A 24225-nucleotide genomic window follows, 5' to 3' on the forward strand; every position below is an offset into this window, starting at 1 on the left:
TTTCAATAAGAGCTAAATGAAAATACAGCTCATTATTCTCATTAAAATATAAATTTCTCAAATGGCGGGACCAGTTGTGCTCTTAAATATAAATATGAAAAAGTTTGGAAAAGTAAATACAATCAATATTTGTTTTGTTGATGTATTGCCAATATACCCACATGTATAGCATTTGCATATATATGAAATGAAATGCAGAACTTTAGGGATTTTACAGTAAATTTTTTTATCCATTTTCTTATTTGTCCTTAATCCTAAACACATATCTATCACAATGATAGCATTTATTAAAGAATAAGTTAATCAACTAACTAATGCAATTAAGTCTAGCAATATTTTAGTATTTCTCCTAAATAAGTTTTATAAATAACAGATCAGCATTTAGTTATAATTCTAACTTAATGCTAACAAAGCAAGGCAAAGATTTCACTTCAGTTTTGTTTTGCTTTCTTTCATTTTGCTTCTTTTGAAAATTACATATTTTCTCTAGATATCAGTGCTGGCGTTGATGAGGTGATGGTTTAAATAGTAATGACCCTCATAGGTTTATTATATTTGAGCACATATTCATCAGGGAGTGACATTATTGGAAAGGATTAGAAGGGTTATGACGTATGGCATTGTGTGAGGAAATGTGTTCCTGGATGGGGAGTTTTCAAGTTTAAAAATCCCATTCCAGGCTCAGGTTCTCTTTCTGTCTATGAACACAGCTCTCAGTTACTTCTCCAGCTCCATGTCTGCCAGCATGTGGCCATGCTCCCCATCATGGTGATAATGGACTAAACCTTTGAAACTAAATAAGGTCCCAATGCGCTGTTTTCTTTCATAAATGTTGCCGTTGTGCACAGCGTCTCTTCACAGCAGTAGAGCACAGGCCTTCTTATCTGGATTAAATCTAGTATTTTTTACTCTAATATATTTTTGTATTCTTCATTCTGAAATTATCTCATTTCTTATTTTTTTTCTGTATTGTATTGTGTAGATGGAACAGTGCAGTACATAGGCTACTGGGTGGTGTAAGAGATCATTTTGTGGTGTCATTTTAGACCCTTTCTGGGTCAGGAGACACTCATCCACCTCATTCATTTCTAATTTCCTTTCAAGTTTATCTTGTAAAACAGGTCATTACTAAGAGTGATAGAATTCAAGTACTGGAGTAATAGCAGATAGCATTCCCACTGGAAGTGCAGTGGTGTGGACAACATTTGCTGGACCAATATCAAAGCAACTAGGTCACCCTGGCAATTCCCAGGGACTTGAGTGGCTTTGATCTTTTATTTGTCTTAAATATACATACACACACACACACACACACACACACACACACACACACACCAGAGAGAGAGAGAGAGAGAGAGAGAGAGAGAAGCTTGTGCACATTGAAGCTCTAATATCTGCCTTAGACTAAACTGAAGAGATGGGGAAAAGTAGATTTGATTGCTAACATTTTTCCCACTACAGTAGCAGATACCATTACTGACACAGCAATTTGGAGTTTTGAATGGATGGAAGCAAGGAGACTTTTGGTAACTTTGAAAAAGTAGAAAAAAATAATAACTAGCTAGTAAGTATATATTATGATGAACACTTATGCAGAAAGGGTGATCAAATAAGATTATATTCCAGGTCTAGAACTAGTTTATTACTGGTGAAGTTATGATAGGTAATTAGCAAAATGTAATGTCCTAAAAATTTGTTTTATATTCTCAGATTTAGAACTAGTTGCAAATTCAAATATACAACTAAAAATTTAGGTTGCATGTGTTGAAAATATCCTTGAACGTTTCACTTGATAGTTATCACTACCTTCAATATATATTTTTGAAACTTATAATTTAGAATATATGACATAAAACTTGCTTTGCTTTACTTAAGCACTGACTGAATTAAAAGGTGGCGTTTCGTAGACCAATGACTGTAAATCTGCGTCCTAGGCAGCAGATGTTGCTCTGTCAATAGAACAGTTGTTCATTGTGACTTGAGTTTGAGCTCCAGCTTTGCACAAAGCAGTGTGTAGTGATGCACATCTAAAATCCCAGAGACAGGGAGTAGAGGCAGGAAAATCAGAAGTTTAAGATCATTCTTGCCTTCATGGTAAGTTTAGTGCTAGACTGGGCTAACATGAATACTTGTTTTAACAATGAAACAACAACAACAACAACAACAATGACAACAATGACAACAACAACAACTAGTATCCTTATTCAACTGATGGGAGGCAGTATCTGAATAAATTCTTGTCTGTATGATCCATAAATTCTCTCTCCCTCTCCCTCTCCCTCTCCCTCTCCCTCTCCCTTTCTCTCTCCCCCTCCCTCTCCCCCTCCCACTCCCTGTCTCCCTCTCCTTCTCTCTCTCCCTCTCCCCCTCCCCTCCCTCTCCCTCTCCCCCTCCCCCTCCTCCTCCCCATCCCACTCCCTGCCTCCCTCTCTCTCTCTCCCTCTCCCTCTCCCTTTCTCTCTCCCCCTCCTCCTCCCCCTCCCCCTCCCTCTCCCCTCCTCCTCCCCCTCCCCCTCCCTGCCCCCCTCTCTCCATTCATTTATCTATCTATTGTCATCTATCACCTTACCTTTTACTGTCTCAAATCAAGAAATCAGAAACAAATATGGATATTTTTGATGCATTTGAATCAGAGATTAAAGAATAATGTTCTTCAGAAGAGTTTAAGGCACATTGTCCATGAGCACAGTTACCTAACTGTATAAAACCTGCAAGCATTCTCCTGTGTCTTCCACCTGTCTGGGGCAAGTCTGTTAAATGTGGATTGCCGCTCCTGCTCTCTCTTTGCTCTGCTCTGCTCTTGTGCCCTTTTTGTCCCTGTCCCTTCTCTCCCCACCCCCTTCCCTCCATATGCCCGTGGCTGGCCTTTACTTACTCCCCCTCTACTATCTTCTCTGATGAAACCTCTCTATGTGGAAAAAATGTGATTTGCCAATATTCAAATTGACAATTTTTAAACTTAATGAGCTTTTAAAACTTGCCTATGTATTAATGGCTTTACTATCATCCCTCTAATGAATAATGAATATCTTACAACAGTTTATTGATGTGTGTGTCAGCATGCATGTGCATACACACACACACATGCACACACACACACACACACACACACACACACACACACACTTTCTAACCTCATAATGAGACAAAAGCCATCATTACTCTGATCATAAGGAAGGTTCACTCTATTTTCCTGTTTTCTGTCAGACCACCAAAGTACATTTTATTAGATCCAAGAGGAGAGATATTGTCAATCTACAATATTATCTGGATTATCTGGCTCTATGGCTTATTCCTGAAACTCTAGCATTCATGAGATCTAGACAATAATAATATATTTGCTGAATCTTGGAGCTGAAGACAGCCTGGGCTTTAGAGTAAGTTCTAGGACAGCCTGGGTTACAAAAAGAGTTTTAAGATAGCCTATGCTACAAAATGATTTCAAAGACTGCCTTGGGCTACAATGAGATCCCCCTCTCAGATAAAATTCTAATGCCTTGAACAATATTTGGTAGATATTTCATACTCATAAGACATTTAATGAAGGCATAAATCAGATGATTATTTCTTGAATTAAATGATAAAAATGAGTAACTTTATTTAAATAAAGTGTCTATTAAGAAACTAAATATTCATTTAATAACCAAGGAACCATGAACATAGGTCTGGAAATTGTAAAGTTTTATAAATACGGGAGCGGTGACAGGTCAAACGATAAACATGGATAACAGTGAAATTCAACAGCAATAATGTTGGTAGGACACAGCCACATTGCTTATTAAAGTGAGCAGCTCAGACACACATATACTTTGTGGTCTTTCCTGTTGGGGTTATCTGTCTTTTTACAATACATGAACATGAAGAATATGATCATTTGGAAAACGTTGGTTCATGCACAGCCACTCATCCTTCGCAACACTGCCTCCCATGTATGAAGGGTATTCATTTGCATGACTTCCCAAAGTGATTTGATAGACAAGCGACCAGTGGGAGTTCTTATATACTATCCTTTGATAATTAAATCAATACTGTTTATTTTCATAACCATATTCAATTTAGGGGAGAGATGAGAAAACTAAGAATCACAGCTAATAAGCTAATCTCAAGTAGAAGATACTAATTCTACAGCTGATGCTTTAAGTTGTGCTAAATAGCATTATAGAGAAGTAGCATTATAGACTATGTGTTTTTCTATGGTGTGTGGTATTTTGAATTACGATTTTTTTTTGCCGACTGAACATAAGCTAGACTGATCTGGGAAGAAGGAACCTCAATTGAGAAAATCCTGCACCCCACTGGCCTGTAGGCAAGTCTGTGGGCCACTTTGTTAATGGCTGGTGTCAGAAGGTCCAGTCCACTGTGGGCAGTGCCTTTGCTGGACAAACGGCTCTGGTTGTAAAAGAAAGCAGCTGAACAGGCCATGGGTGTCAAGTCAGCAAGAAGTGTTCATGGTTTGTCTTCAGTTCCTGCTTTCAGGAGCTGCCTTGATTTCTTGCTCTGACTTCCTTTGATGATTGGCAAACTGTAAAATGCAATGAACTTTTCCTTCTACAAGCTGCTTCTGGCCCTTGTGTTTATCACAGCAATAGAGAGCAAACGAGGAGAGTTATAAAGCCTATGCTGGTCTTTAACATTCATTTGGGCATGGAATTTTAAATAGGCCCCATGAACAGGGCATTCTATTTAAGAATGTTAATGTTAATATAGAAGATAAATGATAATATCTTGATAATATAATGAGATAAATGATCAGAAACTATTTTGAATTATGTTGCATTCTTCTTGAAATCAATAAATTATTGGTAATTTGAAGCTGAATAGATAAAAAATAATAGTTTTTATTGTTTATTTTATGCATTATCACCTCAATTCAATATCAATTTATTTTGACCCTAATAATCATCTTGAGTAACCACCAAACTACTTTCAAATAGTTTTATTAATGATTTTTGAATATTTGTATAAAAGCCAGATAATAAAGTACTAGAAATAGATATAAATTTTGTGTATTTACATTTTATTTGTGATTTAAAAATATTATGGGTATTTATGTGATATAAACAACACAATGTTCTACTTAATTACAATTATGGGTAGGATTCAGTAGTTTGGCAATTTTTCATTAATGGGGGGGTGAATGATGTTTGATTATGTGTGGGGGCTATCATTTATACATATCCATGAACATGTCAATGAAATCCATTGCCGAAATCCATTAGAAAAGTCTTCCCTGGCATTTAAAGAGTACTAAGTATGTTCTCTAATTGCTCTTTTCATTATCTCAAAGAATTCCAATAGGACTCTTGTAATTGACATGTACACACTGCTTTCTACTTTGAACACCGTGTCTGTAGGGGTCAGAGTAGTCATGGATCAAGAGAGAAGGGTCAGGGCGTGGGCTGTAAGATGCTTTTCAGCAATTACTTACTGTAAGGAACTCATGTAGCAGACTTTAACTTTCCACCAAAGTCATTTTCTCAGGCTGCCCGTGCCCCACCAGCCATGCCTTCTCCCTGGTCTCCTTCTTCCTTAAAATGTGGGCCCTAGTGAGTGGGTTTTCTTCCCCCTGGTGACACATCTTTCCCTTCCCAGGATACCCATTCACTAATCCCAGTTGTCAGAATTGATACTCATCTTTAATGCCTGCTGAAACGTTAGTGGCATCTCTGTAGACATGTGTCCAGATGGCCAGGACTGAAGGTGTTATCTCCTTTGTGGCCCTAGTACTTGGTCCACTAATCACACAGTGGCTTGTTTGTCTTTCAGCCTCACCGGAGAACGTGCTCTACTGGGCAAAATGCCTGGCACACTCTAGAAGCTTTAGATGTTGTTTGAGCATTAAATGAATGGGACACAGATACTTAAGGAAAGTATTTAGAAGCTTTCCACTTGGTTTATTTTTGTCCATAATATTAAAGGGATATTTTATTAAGAAATTGATGATAAAAAAGCAAAAGTATCACAATGTTAGTAAAAAACTAATTGAAAAGATATTCAATATTTGAATAGCAAGAAATTCAAATTGTATAATTCTATTATAGTTTTGTTGTGATTTTTTTCTTTCTCTTTTAAGACTGTCAATGTGCAGCCTACTCTGGGTTAGGATTCAGGGTCCATCTGCCTGAGCCTCCTACGTCACTTGCTTGATTCGTCTTTATAGTAAGTGTGAGTGCGTGTTACACATGTATTTAACAATCATTCTTCCCTGATGTGTAAATTCTCTAAGTATGAGCCATTGCAATGCAATTATCTAAGAGAGGGCAATTCGCTGCTCTCATGTGTAGATATTACACGCTGGACTGAAATGTATGGTGACCTTTTGTTATTTTTTCTCTGCCGTATCTCTGTCTCTGTCATGCATGGCTGGGTGTGCTCCTATTGTGAGATGTTTGGAAGCAAAGAATCACAATGCCCTGAAAAATCTGCTTGTTTATATTACTATCATGGGTACTGGATATGCACAGATGTATACCATACAGAGGTGATTTCTAATTGATACAACTCCTCACCCAGTGAACGGGCATCTCTGTGACACTGCAGTGCTCTGAGAACAGAGTTTAAAGCTGAAAACAGATCTTTAAAGAATGTGGGTTCTATTAGTCTTCCTACCCTTCATCCTTAACATTTCTTTTTTCTTCCCCTCTCATGGGCCCCTTTCTAGTTTCCTGGTGTCTGCCTTGCTTTATTTGAACATAAAATTCACCTTTTAAAAAAGTTAAACGCTAAGATATACACATCAGAGAGCACATGCAGCATTTGTCTTTCTCAGCCTGGGTTCACTCCATGTAATATTTTCTATCTCCATCCATTTTCCCTGAATATTTTATTTTTCTTTATGGTCGGACAAAATTGCCTTGTGACATGTATCACACTCTCATAGATGTCTATGCTGATTCTATTTTTATTTAATATTATGAATAGAGTAACAACAAGCACAGATGCACAGGTATCTCTGAAATAAAATACAGAGTTCTTCAGGTTCGTGTTCAGGAATGGGAAAACTAGGTTATATATAATCTCTGTATTTAGCTTTTTGGAAAATCTTGTGTAATGATCTTAATAAACTGTTAATTTGTGGTTTGATTTGTTTCATTGACTAGTTGTTTGTTTTAAAACTTTAAGAAATAACTAAAGATGAGTCATTGCATAAACTCCCCAATTCACTTCCATTTTAAAAAATTAAAAATGGTTCATGAAGCACCTCCGAAGGACTTAAATTATTTATGAAAATTGTGTGTTTCAAGTTTATTTTCACCTTCATGCTGAGCTCTTTCGAAAAGATGTTAATAAAGTATATAAGAGCAATTTAGCAATAGTGATGCTAATGCAACATTTGCGGGTCCCACGTCGATGCTAGCCCATGGACCGAGCCTACTTACCTCCCCAGCGTTCATCGCAGACTGTAAAGAGGGTGGTCTTATTGGCTAGGCCAGGGAGCATGCTGCTGCGCTCCATGACAATGGCTTGAGGAATCATTATGATGCAGGAGACGATCCAGATGACAACGATGCTGTTTCGAGCCCGTTTGGCTGTGCTCTTGAACATCAAAGGGTGACAAATGGCGTACCATCGGTCCAAGGCAATGCAGCTCAATGTAAGAACAGACACAGACACTGACACAGTCTAGAGAGGGAAGAAAGGAACACGATTCAAGGGAATTGCTAGGCGTGGGAAAGGGAATGTGAGAGCATCTGCTACGTCTGCAAAGTAGTTACAACACAAAAAGGGCACTCAGGGTCGCCAGCTCCATGTATTAATTCACATAAATAATTTTTGTGTTTAAAAAATGATGAAAGTAGAAATGTAGAAGTGCATGAGAAAACTTTGTATTTCCTTTCAGATGTGAAGTAGGTGCTGTGAGACCTTGCAGTTTCCTCACACTAAATGCTCAGTTTATGATGTTTGAATAATTCCTATCTTTACTTTGTTTTGCAGCTTTCGTCCTGGCAGTGTAAGCACTGTTTATTCGCTGAGGAAAAGAACTTATACCTGTGTTTCTTCTTCAACTGGAAGTTCTCTTTCAACCAGAATGACATGGCATTGTATATTTTAAATTATCATGCAGTTTTCATTGTTTCATTTCGTTATTGCAGATAAGTCATGGGTATCTTATTTCATACTTTTAAATTAAAAACGGGTACTTTATATCAATTGATTTCTAATATATTGGAACAAATAAAAACCTAGATCACAATAAAAAAGAATTCTGTATTGAGTATGTGTGCTACAGTTCACTGACTGACAGAATTAGTGTCTTTCTCCTAAAAGCAGGCAGGTCCTCCTAGTACAGACTTGTATGTAAAAAAACATCGCAAGTATTTCTTCATTTTGGAAATTGAAAGAAATAAATATTTCAACCCTATTGGTTCCCACATCATTAATGTACGGACTTGTCTTTAATACAAGATCCTGTTCTGAATGAAGCATTGATTACATGGAATTATAGAGTTAATTTATACGCAAAATGCCTAACTCAAGGCTTCCATGCAAGTGCTGTGTAATTACTCTTATTTATTATACTTTAAAATGACGATATTTATCATAATGTTATTTATCATCTTCCTTTCTGGAGATTTTTCAAGAAAGACTACTCATGATAATCTAACTAAATCCATGGATTTTTCTCAACTCTTGGAGGCTAATTTTTCTGTAAGTTAATCTTAGTGAGTTGATGACCGTTGAGAAGTTTGGGCACCTTCAAATTTCTCTTAACAAATTCCCTACTCCTCATGACCCCTTTTTCTTTTTCTTAGGAAGCCAAGAACCTTGGACCCCAGATTCCACTTTCAATGTGGGTGGGAAAAGAACAGTCTGGATCTGTAGGGCCGCTGTTTCGTGGCTGCTGGGGCAATGCTATAGTCATTGCTTCCAGCAATGAGAAATGCAAACGTCCATCGAGGCCTCTCAACTTATTATTCATGTCTTCTGATCACCCTGTGAGTGAAATGGAAGCAACACGGCTCAAATTCAAAAGTCACTTCTAGTATGTCCCACAACTAATACATTATAATGGTCATTTCATACGAACTCACTTCAAAGACTGACATTAGTTCCAGAAGTGTCTTGGGTGTGTTGTTTTCTTTGGTGGACACAGAGTGAGAGATTATGCTGTTCTGTGTCCAATATGGAAAACTCTTGACTCTGACAGTAGAATCCATTGAATGGGCTTTGTCAACCAATGATTTATTTCCATTTCTATGCCCGTCGGTGTCTTAAGAATATTTACTGGTAATTAGCATTCACTTTATAAGATATTCTTGGAAAATACAAAATTACACCTTATTATGAATAATTGCAAATGATGGCTTTGTTACTGCCTTCCCCTCCCCCCTTTCTCTCAAAAGAGAGATCTAAGAGGCCTATTTTAATTATTAAGTGATTTTTTTCCAGTTGTAAGATTCTTAAATAATTTAAGCATTTGCCTAAGAGTTATAGTATATCTGTCCCTAAAGTGTATTGTTTTAGAAGAAAACATATAAATCACATCAAATCACTAAATACAACCAAATACCCCTGTGTGGCTTCAGCACACTGGAAGTGTATTATATACACACATACAAAATATTTAAGTCACATGTTAGGGACAAAAGCAATCAGTGTTAGGCTGTAGCAACTAGGATAAGAACTACTGGACTTGAAATTAGAGCACTGTCATTGCGTCACTGTGCCTCTGAAATACAGGGAAAAAGGTAACTCGGAGACTGGTTTTTCTTCGTGCGCTTGCACACTTCTAACAAGAGGTTGAGGTGAACGAGCTAAGCGATAGGCACAGTTGGTTTCCAGTCCGAGATTACACATTGGTCTTCTCTTGTGAGGATGGATTGAACTAGACACTGTTGATCCAGGGGCCAGAATCTCCATTTGTCCCTTGACATTTAGAACTTTCTCATAAATTGCGTTAGACAGAAGAAATGATGCCAGTGACTTCAAGACTACTCATGCCAGCAACCCTTGCTGTTAGTGTGATTTCCTGTATCTTCATTTGGGCTCCCAGGGGAATCGGAGGTGCATGGCACAGCAAGCTGTCAGTGTATCAAAGGTAGAATGCACTCTCCTGGTACGGGTGACACTTCCACATTTCATTGTCCCCTCTATCAAAGCCTCACGCTCACAAGACAGAGATCATGGAGCACCTAGGCAGGCGAAACTACCCTGATGCCAAGGGGAGCTGACATTTCCTCTTGGATGATTAGTGGAGCTGAGAGAAATGCAGTTTACTGGAAATAACAGGAAAATTCCCAATATTCTGCTGCTTTTATTTTTTTCTAGTTCCTGGATGGGAGCACACCCATAGCCATACATTCTGACTGAGTTTTGCCCCCCATGAGGTGATTCTTCATTGTTCATTTGACTACTTCTTCAAAGGGTTTGTTAAAGTTCTTTTTGTAATCCATCTATGGTCCTCAGCAGGTGAGGACCTTGTAATACATAATGCTTGTATGTAGCTTGTCACATCTATGACATCATCACATATGCTATAAATGATATCTGATGTTTAAAAATATTTCCTCTCTTTAGAAGAGATTATCAAGGAGCTGTTGAATTGAACATTTTGGTTTCAAAGAATAGTTTAAATTATTTTTAGTAGTGGATATTGGTGAGCTCTTCCAGTTTTCTTTCATGTAAATCCCATTATCTGTCCATGCAAGCCTTGTGATCACCAACTGTAAAGGTGCAGGAAATAGGGACAAGGGCGATGGGGACAGTGGGGTGATACAGAGAGACCACCCACCTTTTCTCTCTGTGTCTGCTTCCTAAGGGGAACACAGTGTTCTTTCCTTCACCGACTACTTCCTAAGTGAAACACTGCTCTTAGGCATGTGTTACTATGGTCAGTCACTATCAGGAATCTTTTTATCACTGACTACATTTGTAAATACAATTAGAAGATAATTATTTTAAAAGTATTTTTAATTCTTTTTCTGTGTCAAACAGATACAGAAAGTCTCACTCACTGTTTATCACTGAGGCAGCCATGGTAACTGATTCTTACTCTGAAGACATTGCTTTGTAAGATCACGATGAGGTAATCAGAGAGCCAAGAGACTTATGTAAATGACCTAAACAATCTGCCACAACAGCTCTCTGAGGTGGATCTGACAATAATTACCATTTTAGGCAACTGAGTGCCAGGAGTCTACGTATTTCACCTGAAAGTGTGCCATCTAGAGATGGCAGAACAGATATCCCAAACCAGAACTGAGGTCCAAAGTTGCCCCTCTTTGACCACATATTTCTTAATTTTTCAGGATGAAAAGAAATCATGAAGAAAGACCGATATTCCTAGTTATTATAAAACAAACATTAATAATAATAATAATAATAATAATAATAATAATAATAATAATAATAATGGATCAAGAAACGTCTTAATCATTAGTTGGTCTAAATCATCTATTTTAATAATGATGAGGACTGAGAAGTAATTAGCAGCAATATTACCTCAATTTTATCCAGGCATGAACTTGTTTATTCAGTAAATCTCAAGCATTACCATCCTTAAATTTTTTATTTTCTGAATATCTATATTTATTTATTAACACATTAATTATTTTATAAGACAGTAATGTCTATAACTAAAAACATGTAAAAATAATTTCTAAAAGGACTCAAAAAAGAATTACCTGTAAATAAGGGATGACCTTACAGAGGGACTGTCCAAAGAACCAAGTCTCGGTGATGTCAACAACAAGGGTGGCTGGAAGGCAGGTGATGGTCACAAGCACATCAGCCAGGGAGAGGTTGACTATGAAGTAGTTGGTGACTGTCCTCATGTGGTGGTTCTTCCACACTGCCACGCAGACTGATAGAGAAAGACCAAGAGATAGGGAATAAACAAAGAGACGAGGCAGCGATAAAGAAAGTCAAGAGATTTAACATGACTGCAAAAACCATACCCATGTGCTGAAAAAGCCATACATGTGTGCTTAAAGCTGTGCTGCTGTCAGTCCATCTGTTAATCTCTGGGAATTTGGAATCTGTGGTTAAAATGAGTTCATTGACTCAATACCCGTATTTTCTATTCATAGAACTGTGCTGTCTATCTCTTGAGTTGTAAGCAAGTCAAAGAACAGCTTCTGACTGATCTTTCTATTCCTTCAGTGCTCCATATGTAGAAAAATATCAGGAAGTAGTTCCTGGTCTAGATATTCTACCACATGTCCTCAATCTTAGCCTTGGGAGGCAGAGGTAGGTAGATCTCTGTGAGTTTGAGTTTAGTCTGGTTTACATAGTGAGGTCCAAGTCAGTCAGGGCTACCTAATAAAACTCTGCCAAAATTAAAATAAAAAGTTGATGAGTTGGAGTTGAATGAGAATTAGAATTATTAATCTTCAAAGAACAATCGTGATTCCCCTCATTCATGACCTTGACCCATGTCTTCCCACATTTACATTGTGGACAACCAGGAGAAGAAAATATTAACTATATTAATATAAAAAACAACCAACCAAACAAAACAAGCTACTACTATCCAACCATTACTCAAATTGTTCATGTACTTATATTGTGCTATTTGGGCAAATCTTATAGGAAGATATCAAGTATATTTGCGTGTAAGAAAATTGAGACAAAGACTTTTGTTGGGCCTGCTAAGAACTCACAAAATATGAAACTAGAACATTCCAAGTGATAATTGTGTCCTTCGCCACTTAGTTTACCTTTGGTTTTCAAAACAACGAAGTTATAATGGAATATATTTAAATTCTAGGTTCCGACCCTCTCCTTTTTATTATTCCTGATGGCCTCTGAATGTCATCCTGAAATCTGACCCGGTTGGCCTTATCACACTGTGGAACCTTCCTTCTTTAATGGTGTGCTAGCCTGCTCAGCTATTTTTTACCGAAAGAATATCAAGTTACTACACACTGTGCCCTCTACCTGTCTGACACATAGAGATTTCAAAACCGTCACTTTCATAATCTATGCCTGCGCACAGTGCTAATGAATTTCAGTAAATGGATCTGTGATTGTGTTTCCAGGGTATTCTCAACCTGTTAGGGTTGTCATGGAAATGATACTGTGACTGGAAACCTCAACCAGTGGCATAGAAATAAAGACACCTTGTTGAATTTAAGTGCCCGAGTAAGAACTTATTTTTGACAATCATCTACTGTAGAGAGAATATCTTGTGTATTGTATGGATGCATTGCCTGTCAATTAAAAAGCCCATGACCTACGGCTAAAGCAGGAAATAGAGGTGGAACATCCAGGAGGAGAAAGAATTCTGGGATAAAGCCAGGTGGGAGGTCCAAGGGAAAAGATGTGAGGAGAAGGATGCATGATACCTTAGCACAGGTAACTAGCCATGAGGCAGAATGTAGGTTAAAATAATTGAGTCATTTTAGTTATGATCTAGTCAGATTAGAGCCTAGCTATATGACCAAGGTATTTGTAAAGATATTTTGAGTCTGAGTTTTATTCCTGGGAGGGACTGTGAGGAAGAACCAAAGCTTAACTTCTCTAAAATGGTTCTCAACTGCAGCAGTTAGAACTGAAGCTTACAGCCTGAAAAGGCTTGGGTAAAAGGCAGGAAAAAGTCAGACTAGTCTGATCTCTTTAAATCAATCAATCAATCAATCAATCAATCAATCAATCAATCAATCAATCAGACCAAAACCAAAGCTTCCCAGAGCAGCACAAGGTAAGCAGCTGGGAAGGAAGATTCCTAGCCAAGGAGAAGGAACCTACAGAGAGACAGTACAAATGATGGTTTTTATAAAGAAGCCCCTTCTAAATTTAAGAGCCAAGCACAGAAGTTGGAGCTTCTCCCAAGGGCAGTGGATGAGAAAGAGGTAGAACTGGCCAGAACGTCAACAATCTACCATTGGGATTTTTCTATTCTGGCAAAAAAATACATGCACTAGTTCCTAAGGTTAAAATTAGCTCTCAGCTCCCAATATGGAATTTAGGAAAATATTTATACTTTGGAAGATTTAATTTTTGAATAATTCAAATGATTCTTTAACTTCAGCAAAGTGATAGCCAAAAACATCAGGTGGCCTTAATTAGGATACACCCCAATGCTCTCACTTGAAGGTGATGCTGGCAAACCTGTTTTTTTACATAAATTCTTGAACCATACATAACCTAGCAATTGAAAAACACATTCTTATTGTTTATAATAAGAAAAAATGGATATCAAGTAATATTTCTGGGACTTTTAAATGTATGTTAAACTGTGCAACAGACCTAGAAAAGAAGGTGCAATTATTTCTGCTAGCCTCCTAACCTATACGGAAGATTTACCTTGCTTCCTCCTAGCTTCTTGTGGTCTGATGGGCGTCATGGTTGAATCTGCAAACTTTACATGTGTAGTTCCAATCTCTGCCTCCGTGATCACAGGACACTCTCCCTTGTCTAGATGTTTGCATAGTCATCTTCTTACAAGCGCATATTCATATGGGGTTAAACTTCACCCTAGTACAGTTTAACTTCATCTTCAGAAATCACATTTTCAATGATTCCATTTCCAAAGAGGATCACCTTTGGCATCTGCAAAGATGGCTCAGTGGCTAAAAGTACCAGCTGCTCTTTAAGAGGACCTGGGTTGGATTCCCAGCACCCATGTGGCATTGGCTTCAAACTCTCTGTAACTCCAATTCCAGTGGATCTGTGCCCTCTTTTGGCCTCCCCAGGCATCAGATATGCATGGTACACAGAAATAAATTCAGGAGAAAAAGTCATGCCTATAAAGCAAAAATTAAAAAAAAAAAACCAAACATGTATACAAAGTAAGCCACTGTCTGAGACAATAGAGACCAGGATTTCACTGTATTTTCTGGAGTTAAGGGGTAAAAATAAACAGTAGCTATAATGAGTTTAAAGTATTTAAAGACCACTGTTATGATCGTTCTCCCAATCTTTTCTTTAGCTAAATCCTAAAGACTCTCACATACATCCATCATTCTGTATCACTTATCACTCTAGTCCCTGTATTATGAAGACATTCCAGGTTATCAACAATTATTCTCAGTGAGCCGTATGTAAATGTATGTGCTTCTAGATTTAGTATGTGAGCAAAGAAGAGGACGGTTGCTATGTTTTCTATTTCAGTGCTATGACACAGTGCTATACCTACGGATGAGGACATCGCTCAACCCGTATCAGAGAAGCTTCTTTTTGCAGTAGACAATAATTAACAAAAGGACCCAAACTGGGCAGTGTGTAGAGAGACAGATTCGGTCGAACTCATTCCTAAATGGGATGTCTTCACCAAACCCCTTCCCTTAAGACTCAGAGATCTATGTGAAGTGGAGGAAGGAAGGTTGTAAGGTGCAGAGATGCTGTGACTCCAAGGATACAGTATATTCTAGACGGAACAGGACGGATGCACCGGTCAACTCAGAGACTGGCAGAACAGAGATAGGTTGAAGACAGACAGGCGCCCAGCACTGAGAGGGCAAGTGAACACTGAATCCTACATCTGACTAAGAAGTCATTTTAATGGGGTGACACTGGTCCTATTGACCATACTCCAGTGTAGGCTCTATGTCCAGGAGCAATGGACAACACAAAACCATAGATTTGGTGTGTGAGTGTGTGTGTGTGTGTGAGAGAGAGAGAGAGAGAGAGAGAGAGAGAGAGAGAGAGAGAGAGAGAGAGAAAGAGAGAGAGAGGGAGAGAGAGAGGGAGAGAGAGAGAAAGAGAGAAAGAGAGAGAGAGAGGGAGGGAGAGAGAGAGAGGGAGAGAGAGAGGGAGGGAGAGAGAGAGAAAGAGAGAGAGGGAGAGAGAGAGGGAGAGAGAGAGAGAAAGAGAGAAAGAGAGAGAGAAAGAGAGAAAGAGAGAGAGAGAGAATAAGTTGGGTGAGTAGGGAGATGGGAAGGAGATGGCGGAGGGAGGAAAAACTAGAACCTCAAGCCATAGGCTGCTGCCAACCATATTAAGATAGGCATTCTCATCTCAGCTAACATATTTAAGAAAATCCCTCATCAACACTTTGCCCAGAGGCTTGTCTCCAGTGATTGTAAATGCTGTAAAATTGAAATTCAGCATTAATCATCACACATTATTATAGTAGAGTTAACTAAAGGGAAAAAATCAATAAAAAATATTATCAGGAGAGTCCTGGAGCAGTTTATGTTAGAGCTTTATGGTAGATTATATTATTCTGCCACTAAAAAATAAGGGTAGTATTTGTATTATGTCTGTTCAAATATTTATTGCTTACCTACAAGGCTTTGCTTCTCTTGAACTTTCACTGTTCTTCTCATACTTGGCAAGGTAGCTGCACCCCTCATTGCCCTGGCCTCACTTGTGAAAATATTCCACATTGTCAGGACCTGTTTCTACATGGCCTGTCAGTGCCACACAACCCTACATGTGTGTTTCTGGGCACATGTATGCTTGTATGTTTACTCGCTCATTCAAGACAAAAAGGTACAACAGTAACCACTTTCTTCTTCTACAGCATGCCAAACTCATCCAAAACTAGATTCAAGCCTTTACTCAGATTTAATATTTCTCTGAAATGTAATATCCTTCCTTTTCCCCCAGTGACCAATGCTTGAAATCTCAATGTCTCCCACCTGTCACCTTTTTTTTCCTACTCTTATTGAAAGTATTCAGTGTCTCTGTAACCATTAGCAACAGCAATGTCATGCCCTCCTGAGAGCTCCCGGCAAAGCACCTGCTTTTATCTTTATGGACGGTGTTCTTTGATCACATACTCCAGTTACATTAACTGTTTAACTTTCACAGGAACCATCTCTGTAGGAAATTCTCATCCAGGTTTTCTCTTTTTGTTAAATTAACATTTCATTATGTAATTTCCCACTCACTCTTCCCTCCAATTCATGCTATATGCCCCTGCTCCTCAGATTTATTGCTTCTCTTTCTTTAATTATTATTACATATATGCATAAATATATGAATGCAGCATGCCAAGTGTGTTTAATGTTTCTTGGATATATTTGGGGGGTGTGACCACATTGTATTAGATATTCAATTGGGGGCTCATCCCAGTGGAAGACTAGTTCTGTCTCAGTAGTCCATACCTGTATGTAGTTCTTTTTCTAGGGGTGAAAACCTGTGATGTGTTTCCCCTTTCCTGTTAACATATATATTGGTATTGTCATTCTTCATGTTTCTTTTAGGCATCCATAAGGATAAAGCATCATGGGAATAGCTTCCCTGTCATTTTAGGGTTTAATAGCACAGCATATCCCCAGTCCTCTGGCTTTTGCAATTTTTACACGGCTCTTGACAAATGTCTTCAGCTTTAGGTATGGGGTTTGTATTGTTGTCGTGCCAGTTTGTTCTGAGAACTTTATGATCACAGATCTCTGTATTTTGACTAGTTGCGACTTTCATCAATGATCTTCTCTGTTCCGAAGAGAAGCTTCCTTGATAATGTGTGGGAGCTATACATATCTGTGAGTACATGGAGAAGTGTTTAGACTTGGAAATTATACTAGCTTAGGAAGGCGGCAGTGGTGGGTTCTTTTCTATTCGTGACCTCAATAGCCCCAGGTATCTGGCTAGGTTTACAGTACGAGGTATGATTTCCTTCCTGTTGAGCAGACTTTAAAACCAATTTGATATCTTATAGTTACTGCCAAGATATGAGTGCCACTCTTGTACCTTTAGGGATATTTTATCGTTAAGGTCACTGTAACGGTTCATATTTATAGGCATCGCAGGTGTATCAGGTTATTGGTTTCTTCCTTTCCTTGGCAGCGTGTGTTATGAAGGCCAGTCCTCAGGGAGGAGAATTTATATCATATTCAGCTTGACTCTTTTGAGTCTTGAGTTTAAGTGCACAGTGTCTTCAGAAATAGGGATTTATATTCAGCTTCTAAGAGGTAGCCAAGGGCAGAACAGTCATATGCTTTGGGGAGTTTCTTGGACATCCTGGGCCAACAACTCCAAAGGGTTTTCCCGGGTCTGGTAATAGGGTATGTGCCAATCTATGATTCTTGAGGGGAACATTATCACTCCAAGTAGCAATTTTTTTTGGTGTTTTCCATTCATTCATTTATTTATACACTTTACATCCTGATTGCTGCCCCCTTCCTTCTGGGTCCCCTTTACAAATTCCCTGCCCCATCTCCTTCAGCTTCTCCTGTGAGAGGCTGCAGCCCCACCTCGGTATCCTCCAACCCTGGCACATTGTTTCTCTGCAGGACTAGGCATATCCATTTCCACTGAGGCCAGACAAGGCAATACACTTAGAGGAATAGATCCTACAGACATGTAACAGCTTTAGGGACGATCTCTGTTCCAGTTTGTGGGGGACCCACACGGCAACTGAACTGCACATGTGACACATAAATGTCAGACATCAGGTTCAGGACATATATGCTTTTTGGTTGGCGGTTCAGTTTCTGGGAGTCACCAAGACTTCAGGGTAGTTGACTCTGTTGGTCTTCCTGAGGCCTCTCTATCTTCCCTCAGCTCTTCCAATAGAGTCTCCAAGCCCTGTTCAATGTTTAGCTTTGAGTCTCTGCATCTTTTTCAGTCAGCTGCTAGGTGGAGTTTCTCAGTGGGCAGTGATGCTAGGCCGTCGTCTGCAACCATAGTAGAGTATCATTAATAATGTCAAGAACTTGCCTTTGCTCATGGGATGAGCCTCAAAGGTTGTTGATTGGCTGTTTCCTCTGTCTATGCTCCACCCTTATCCCTACGTTTCCCATAGACAGGATACATTTTTCAGTCAAAAGTTTTCTGAGGGTGCTCTATGGCTTCATTGGAGGCATTTTGTGGCTACAGGATGTTGCTTCTTCAGATATCCCCACTGCTATGAGTCTCAGCTAAGGTCATCCTCCCAGGACAGGAGACTCCCCCATCTCCTGTCTCTGGTACATCCTCAAGAAGACTCCACGAGGACTTCCACCAACTGCAGATACCCATTTATTTTCTTGGCCATCTGCCCTATTCTCTTGTCCCTCCTCACACCTGATCCTGACATCTCCATTCCCAGCCCCAGCCCCTCTGACACCCATTTTTGTCCCTCCTTCTGCTTCATAGAACTATTTCATTCCCTTTTCTAAGTGTGATTTAAGTGTACTCACTTGGCCTTCCCTCTTGTTTAACCTGATTTTTTTCAAGGTCATGCAAAAAAGAATAACAGAAGCCCGACTGTCACTGAGGTAACTCTCTTGAGAAACCTAGGCTGGTGATCAAGGTGACCAGTAATTTCTCGTACTAATTTTTGCCCTCAATTTCCTGATATGATTTAATTAAAAAAATCATCATCGTGTAAATGTCTGCCTTGAGGATTTAAAGTAGAATTTCTCATACAAAAACTTATATCTGTAATTCTTTCAAGACTTTTGGATGATCACTTTTTAAGAAAATTGATCCTTTATAATCATAAAGTATAGCCTGCCAATGAAGAGTAAAATAAAATGGGTGAAAAAAAATTACTTTGCTGGCTTAGGGTTGGTCACTGTATAAGAGGTTGTATGTTGGTGATTCACACTGGTGTCTTTTCTTTGCTTGCTATACTTAAAATGTTTTTCATGTAAAGGTATAGGGGAACATATTGTTTTTCCATGATCATTTACTAAAAGAAAAATAGAATGTAACTATACATAATCTTTATACTTCATTAATGATTTTACTGGACTATATAATCGATGGGAGAAAAGGTTGTTGAACTTTGTCATGATTCATTTACCAAGTCTCTCTGTCTCTCTCTGTGTCTCTCTGTGTCTCTCTCTCCCTCTCCCTTTCTCTCTCTCTCTCTCTCTCTCTCTCTCTCTCTCTCTGTGTGTGTGTGTGTGTGTGTGTGTGTGTGTGTGTGTGTGTAATTCCTCTTTCCTTTTTGCTTTTCTTCCTTGCAATCCACAAGCAATACCACACACCCAGCCCTGGCTCCAAGGCTCCAATGAATCAAACACTATTCCCTCAGACAAATGCCTGCTAAGTGAGCAGCTGCCTCCGTTTACCTTGGGATATTGAAGCTGGCCCTTTGCAGAAATGTACAAAGGCTTCACCACACTAAATACACTCAGAATTTCTCCAAGGAGTATAATTTTATTGAAAGTATACATATATATTAATATATACTTCATGTAATTTTAGGAAAATATGAAATAATATGATTCTTTGTGAGGTTTTCAAACATCGTTGATGCTGATGCTGATTATCCCTCTTCCCTCACTCCCCTTCAATATACACATCCTCCTGCCTCGCCCACATTCCGCCCATTTTCCCCTTCATAGCACCTGAATCCTTTTGTTCCCCTCTTTAGCACTCCATTTATCCCTTGGTCCAGTTTTACCTTCTTGGTTTCTGTGGGTACTCCAGCTTATATGCTCACATCTGAATATTTAGAACAAGGAATAAAAGATGAGGAAATATACGTGCTATTTGTCTTTCTGAATCTATGTGGCTCGGTATAACATTTTCACTCTCCATCATTTATCTGCAGATTTCATTTTGAAAGGACATTAAGAAGGTTGCTTTCCTTCCCTAGCTATAATTAATAGAGTGGCAATGAGTGTGTGTAAGCAAGTAGCTATGAAGTAGGATATTGAGTTCTTGGGCATATGCCACGGAGATGGACAGCTGGATCACATAGTGGATTTATTTTAGCCTGTGAAAATTCTCCACATTGATTTCAAGAATGGCTGCACCAGTTTGCAATCTAAGCCATGATAAATGAGAGTCCCTTTCCTCATGGTCTCTCTAGTACTGACTCTTAGTGGTTTTATTGATCTCAGACATAATTACAGAGGTGAGACGAAAAAATCAAAGTTGTTTTAATTTTTACTTCCCTAATTAATAAAGGTGATGAACATCTTTTGAGATATTTTATAGCCATTTTTATTTCTCCTATATGTACAAATATATATATATACACACACAAATATATATATATATATATACATACAATATATTTGCACGCACACAATATATATGTTTCAGGTTTCATATTGAGGTCTTGGATCCATCGAGTGTTAAACTGTACAAGATGAGAGCTATGGCTTCAGTTTTACTCTTTTATATATGGGCAGCTAGGATTCCTAGCATCTTACGAAGCTGATATCCTTTCTTCAATATGTGTTTTGTCCTCTGTCAAATACTAAATCGCTGTAGCTTTATGTTACCATGTTTGCATCTTCTATTCTGTTCCATCGGCTTACATGTCTGTTTATGTGCTAGTATCTAACTATTTTTAATACTATAACTCTGTAACATATCTGAAAATCTCACACAGCAATCAATCTAGAATTGTTCTTCTTTGTTTGTTTGTTTTTAATTTGTTTTGTTCAGAATTGCTTTAGAACTCCTGACTCTTTTGTGTTTCCACGTGCATTTTATAGTTTTTTTTCCCTCCTATTTGTATTAAGAATGTTGTGGGAATTTTCATTTGAATTGCGTTGAACCTATAAGACGCCTTTTGGATTGCTTATTTTCACAATATTAATTTGACCACCACATGAGCATGCCAGGACATCCCGTTTTCCAATGTCTTTCTCAATCTCTTTTTTCCAGAGATTTGATGTTTTCATTGTACAGGTCATCAATTTGCCCAGTTGTTTATTGCCAGATATGCTATTTTCTTTGAACCTATTGTGAATAGGAGTATGTCCATAATATCATCCTCGGAGTGCTCGTTGGTGGTTCAGACACAAGCCAATCATTTTCCTTAAGTTGATCTTATATTCTGCAACTTTGCTGAAGGTATTGGGCATTTCCAGAGGAAATTTGAGTCTATTATTAACATGTCACCATCTGCAAATAGGTATAATCTCATACACACACACACACACACACACACACACACACACACACACACACATTTGTATCTCTTTAGTTTCCTTTTCTAGGTGTTTTTCTCTTTAAGAAACATATTGAAAAGGAGTGGGGCTAGTGGACACCCGGCTGTGCTACTGATTTTAATGGTATTGTTTTGAGGTTTTCTCCTTTTAGAATGATGTTTGCTATTGTCTCAAGTTGGGTTTGTCATATTCAAGCTTTGTTGTGTTGAAGTACGCAGTGCCTTGTAGGACTACATGCGATGTGATCCACAGATTTTACTTGTTGTGAGTCTGTGTATTAATAGAAATTTGTTTGCTCTTTGTTTTAAGTTTTATTGCATTGTGGTCAGATAGGATACATGGAGTTATTTTGACTTTCTGAATCTATGAAAATTTACTTTGTTTCTAGGATGGGGTCTATTTTAGAGAAGCTTCCGTGGTCTGCTGAATAGGTGTGTATTCTTTGATCCAGATATCACACGAAATATTTGCTGGGATATTCTGGAGATACCTGTTAAGTCCATTTGATGTGTGATGTTATTTACCTATTAAGTTTTACAATTTTTTTTTCAGGTGGCTTCAGTATTAGAGAAAGTGGGCTATCACCTGTTGTTCATTTGTTTATGTGTAAAAGTTACTTTGTTCTCCTGTAGTAATTGTCTGGGAGGTGCACTGCCTCCATTTGCTGACCTAGGTCTAGTTCTAGAAGCTTCTAGCCTCTGTACAATCTTATTTAGGACTAAAATGTCTGTGGCACCTGAGACTTGCTGCTAAATAACCTCACCCTTTCTAGTTCTTTCTGAACTCTGGCAGGATAGTCAACTCAGTTCTTCTGGTTCGAAACTCCTCTCCATGCTGTTTAAATCGAGCTTCTCTTTATCTGCCTCTCCCGAATTGCTCTGCTTGGCCTTGTACTAACTTTAGTAATATGCTCTAGTCTTCTATCTCTTTCACATTCTCTGGGATTAAAGGTATGTGCTAAGGACTAAGCCTTACACCATAACACAGTCTCCGGGTCACAGTGTAATCAAGTATCCTGCAGCATTTATGTCATTCTGTGTTTTTACTGTTATTAGTTCCCTCAGGAAGTTGGTGCTAAGTTGGTGCATGTTTATTTAGGCTGTAATGTTTTCTTTGTTAGATGTGCCCTTTATTATAACACCACCTCCTTTACTTCTTCTGATTTTGTTGTGGTCTGCTTGATTCCAGGTTCCTTTTGACCTATTTTTAAGCTGAAGAGTATTTTTTTTTAAAAAGAAAACAGAAAGATGAGTTTAGTTTCTTTTTTATTGGATATTTTATTTACTTACATTTTAAATGTTATCCCCTTTTCTTGTTTCCCCTCCGGAAACCCTCTATCTCATCCCCCTCCCCCTGCTTCTATGAGGGTGCTCCTTCACCTACCTACCCACTCCCACCTTCCTGCTCTGGTGTTCCCCTACACTGGGGCATCGAGACTTCACAGGACCAAGGGCCTAGTTTCTTAACCATTCAGCCTGAGACTGAAGAGTTAACACTGTAGACTTCTGTTGGTTTTGTGTCTGATGTGGGCATAGAGGGATGAAACTTCACATAGAATGAGAGTTGTAAAAATGTTTCTTGGTGTGGATGTTTATTTTTTTCCTTTTTTGAGTGATTATTTGTATCTTTGTTTAATATTATTCCAACTCATCAGGGTGTGGATGGCTGAATGGTATTTGGTGTTCAATCTTGGGGCCATTCTGTTTGGTTTGCCTGTGGGAATCTCTGGTAGTCTTAGGTATGTGGCAGTCTGGTCAGACTCCAAATAATATGGGATGCCCAGCAAAGTTGTGGGTGGTGTGAATGGCAGGCAGGCAGAAGGGGGAGGTTGTCTGGAGACTTCCAGGTTCTTGGAAAGGGAAACAGTGGGATTCAGATGCTTGGTGGAGAGGTAGATGGGACTACAGGCAGAAAATGGAAAGTGGGGTTCCCAAGTGGTCTTTCTGGGTTCTACTGGGAATTGTCTCCATCAAACAGAGCCCCCAGTGAATCACCCAGAAAATCAGCAAATGTGTGGCATCTCACTTGCTTGTTAAGTATTGTGGTGGTTTGAATATGCTTGGCCCAGGGATGGCATTATTAGGAGGTGTGGCCTTCTTGGAGTTGGTGTGGTTCCCAACGTACAAGAGGACAAGGCAGGAAGAGTGAAAGTTTCAGGACAACCTGGGCTACATATACAGACCTGAAAACTAAACCAGCAGAAGCAAGAAAGTTTAAGCTGGTATATTTTATGTTATGGATGTTTTATCAAAATCTCCAAAGATAAGAAAAGCCATAAAATAATTACAACGTAATAATATCTTTCTGAAAGCTTTTGTGTAACAATATTATTTTTGAATTCACCTTACTTGAAACTGGTAAGTATCATTAGATAATTACATATAATTAATTATGTGGCAGTGCAGTATTTTAAATATATGTATTATTGTATGATGTTTAAAACAATATAAGTGTATCTGTCCACTCACATAAGTGTTATTTATGGTAAAATTTTATA

At 38.5% G+C, this 24225-nt stretch overlaps 1 protein-coding gene across 2 annotated transcripts in view; it reads right to left on the bottom strand.

The window, feature by feature from the left end:
* Hcrtr2 (hypocretin receptor 2) overlaps positions 1-24225 on the bottom strand; it is a 116143-nt gene that overhangs the window by 29213 nt on the left and 62705 nt on the right. For both annotated transcript variants that reach the window (NM_013074.2, NM_001393819.1), the window contains 2 exon segments: positions 7380-7623; positions 11625-11803. In NM_013074.2, the coding sequence (NP_037206.1) occupies positions 7380-7623; positions 11625-11803 (423 nt within the window).

The sequence above is a fragment of the Rattus norvegicus genome, chromosome 8, assembly GCF_021556685.1.
Source record: "Rattus norvegicus strain SHRSP/BbbUtx chromosome 8, alternate assembly SHRSP_T2T, whole genome shotgun sequence".
NCBI classification, from domain to species: Eukaryota; Metazoa; Chordata; class Mammalia; order Rodentia; family Muridae; genus Rattus; species Rattus norvegicus.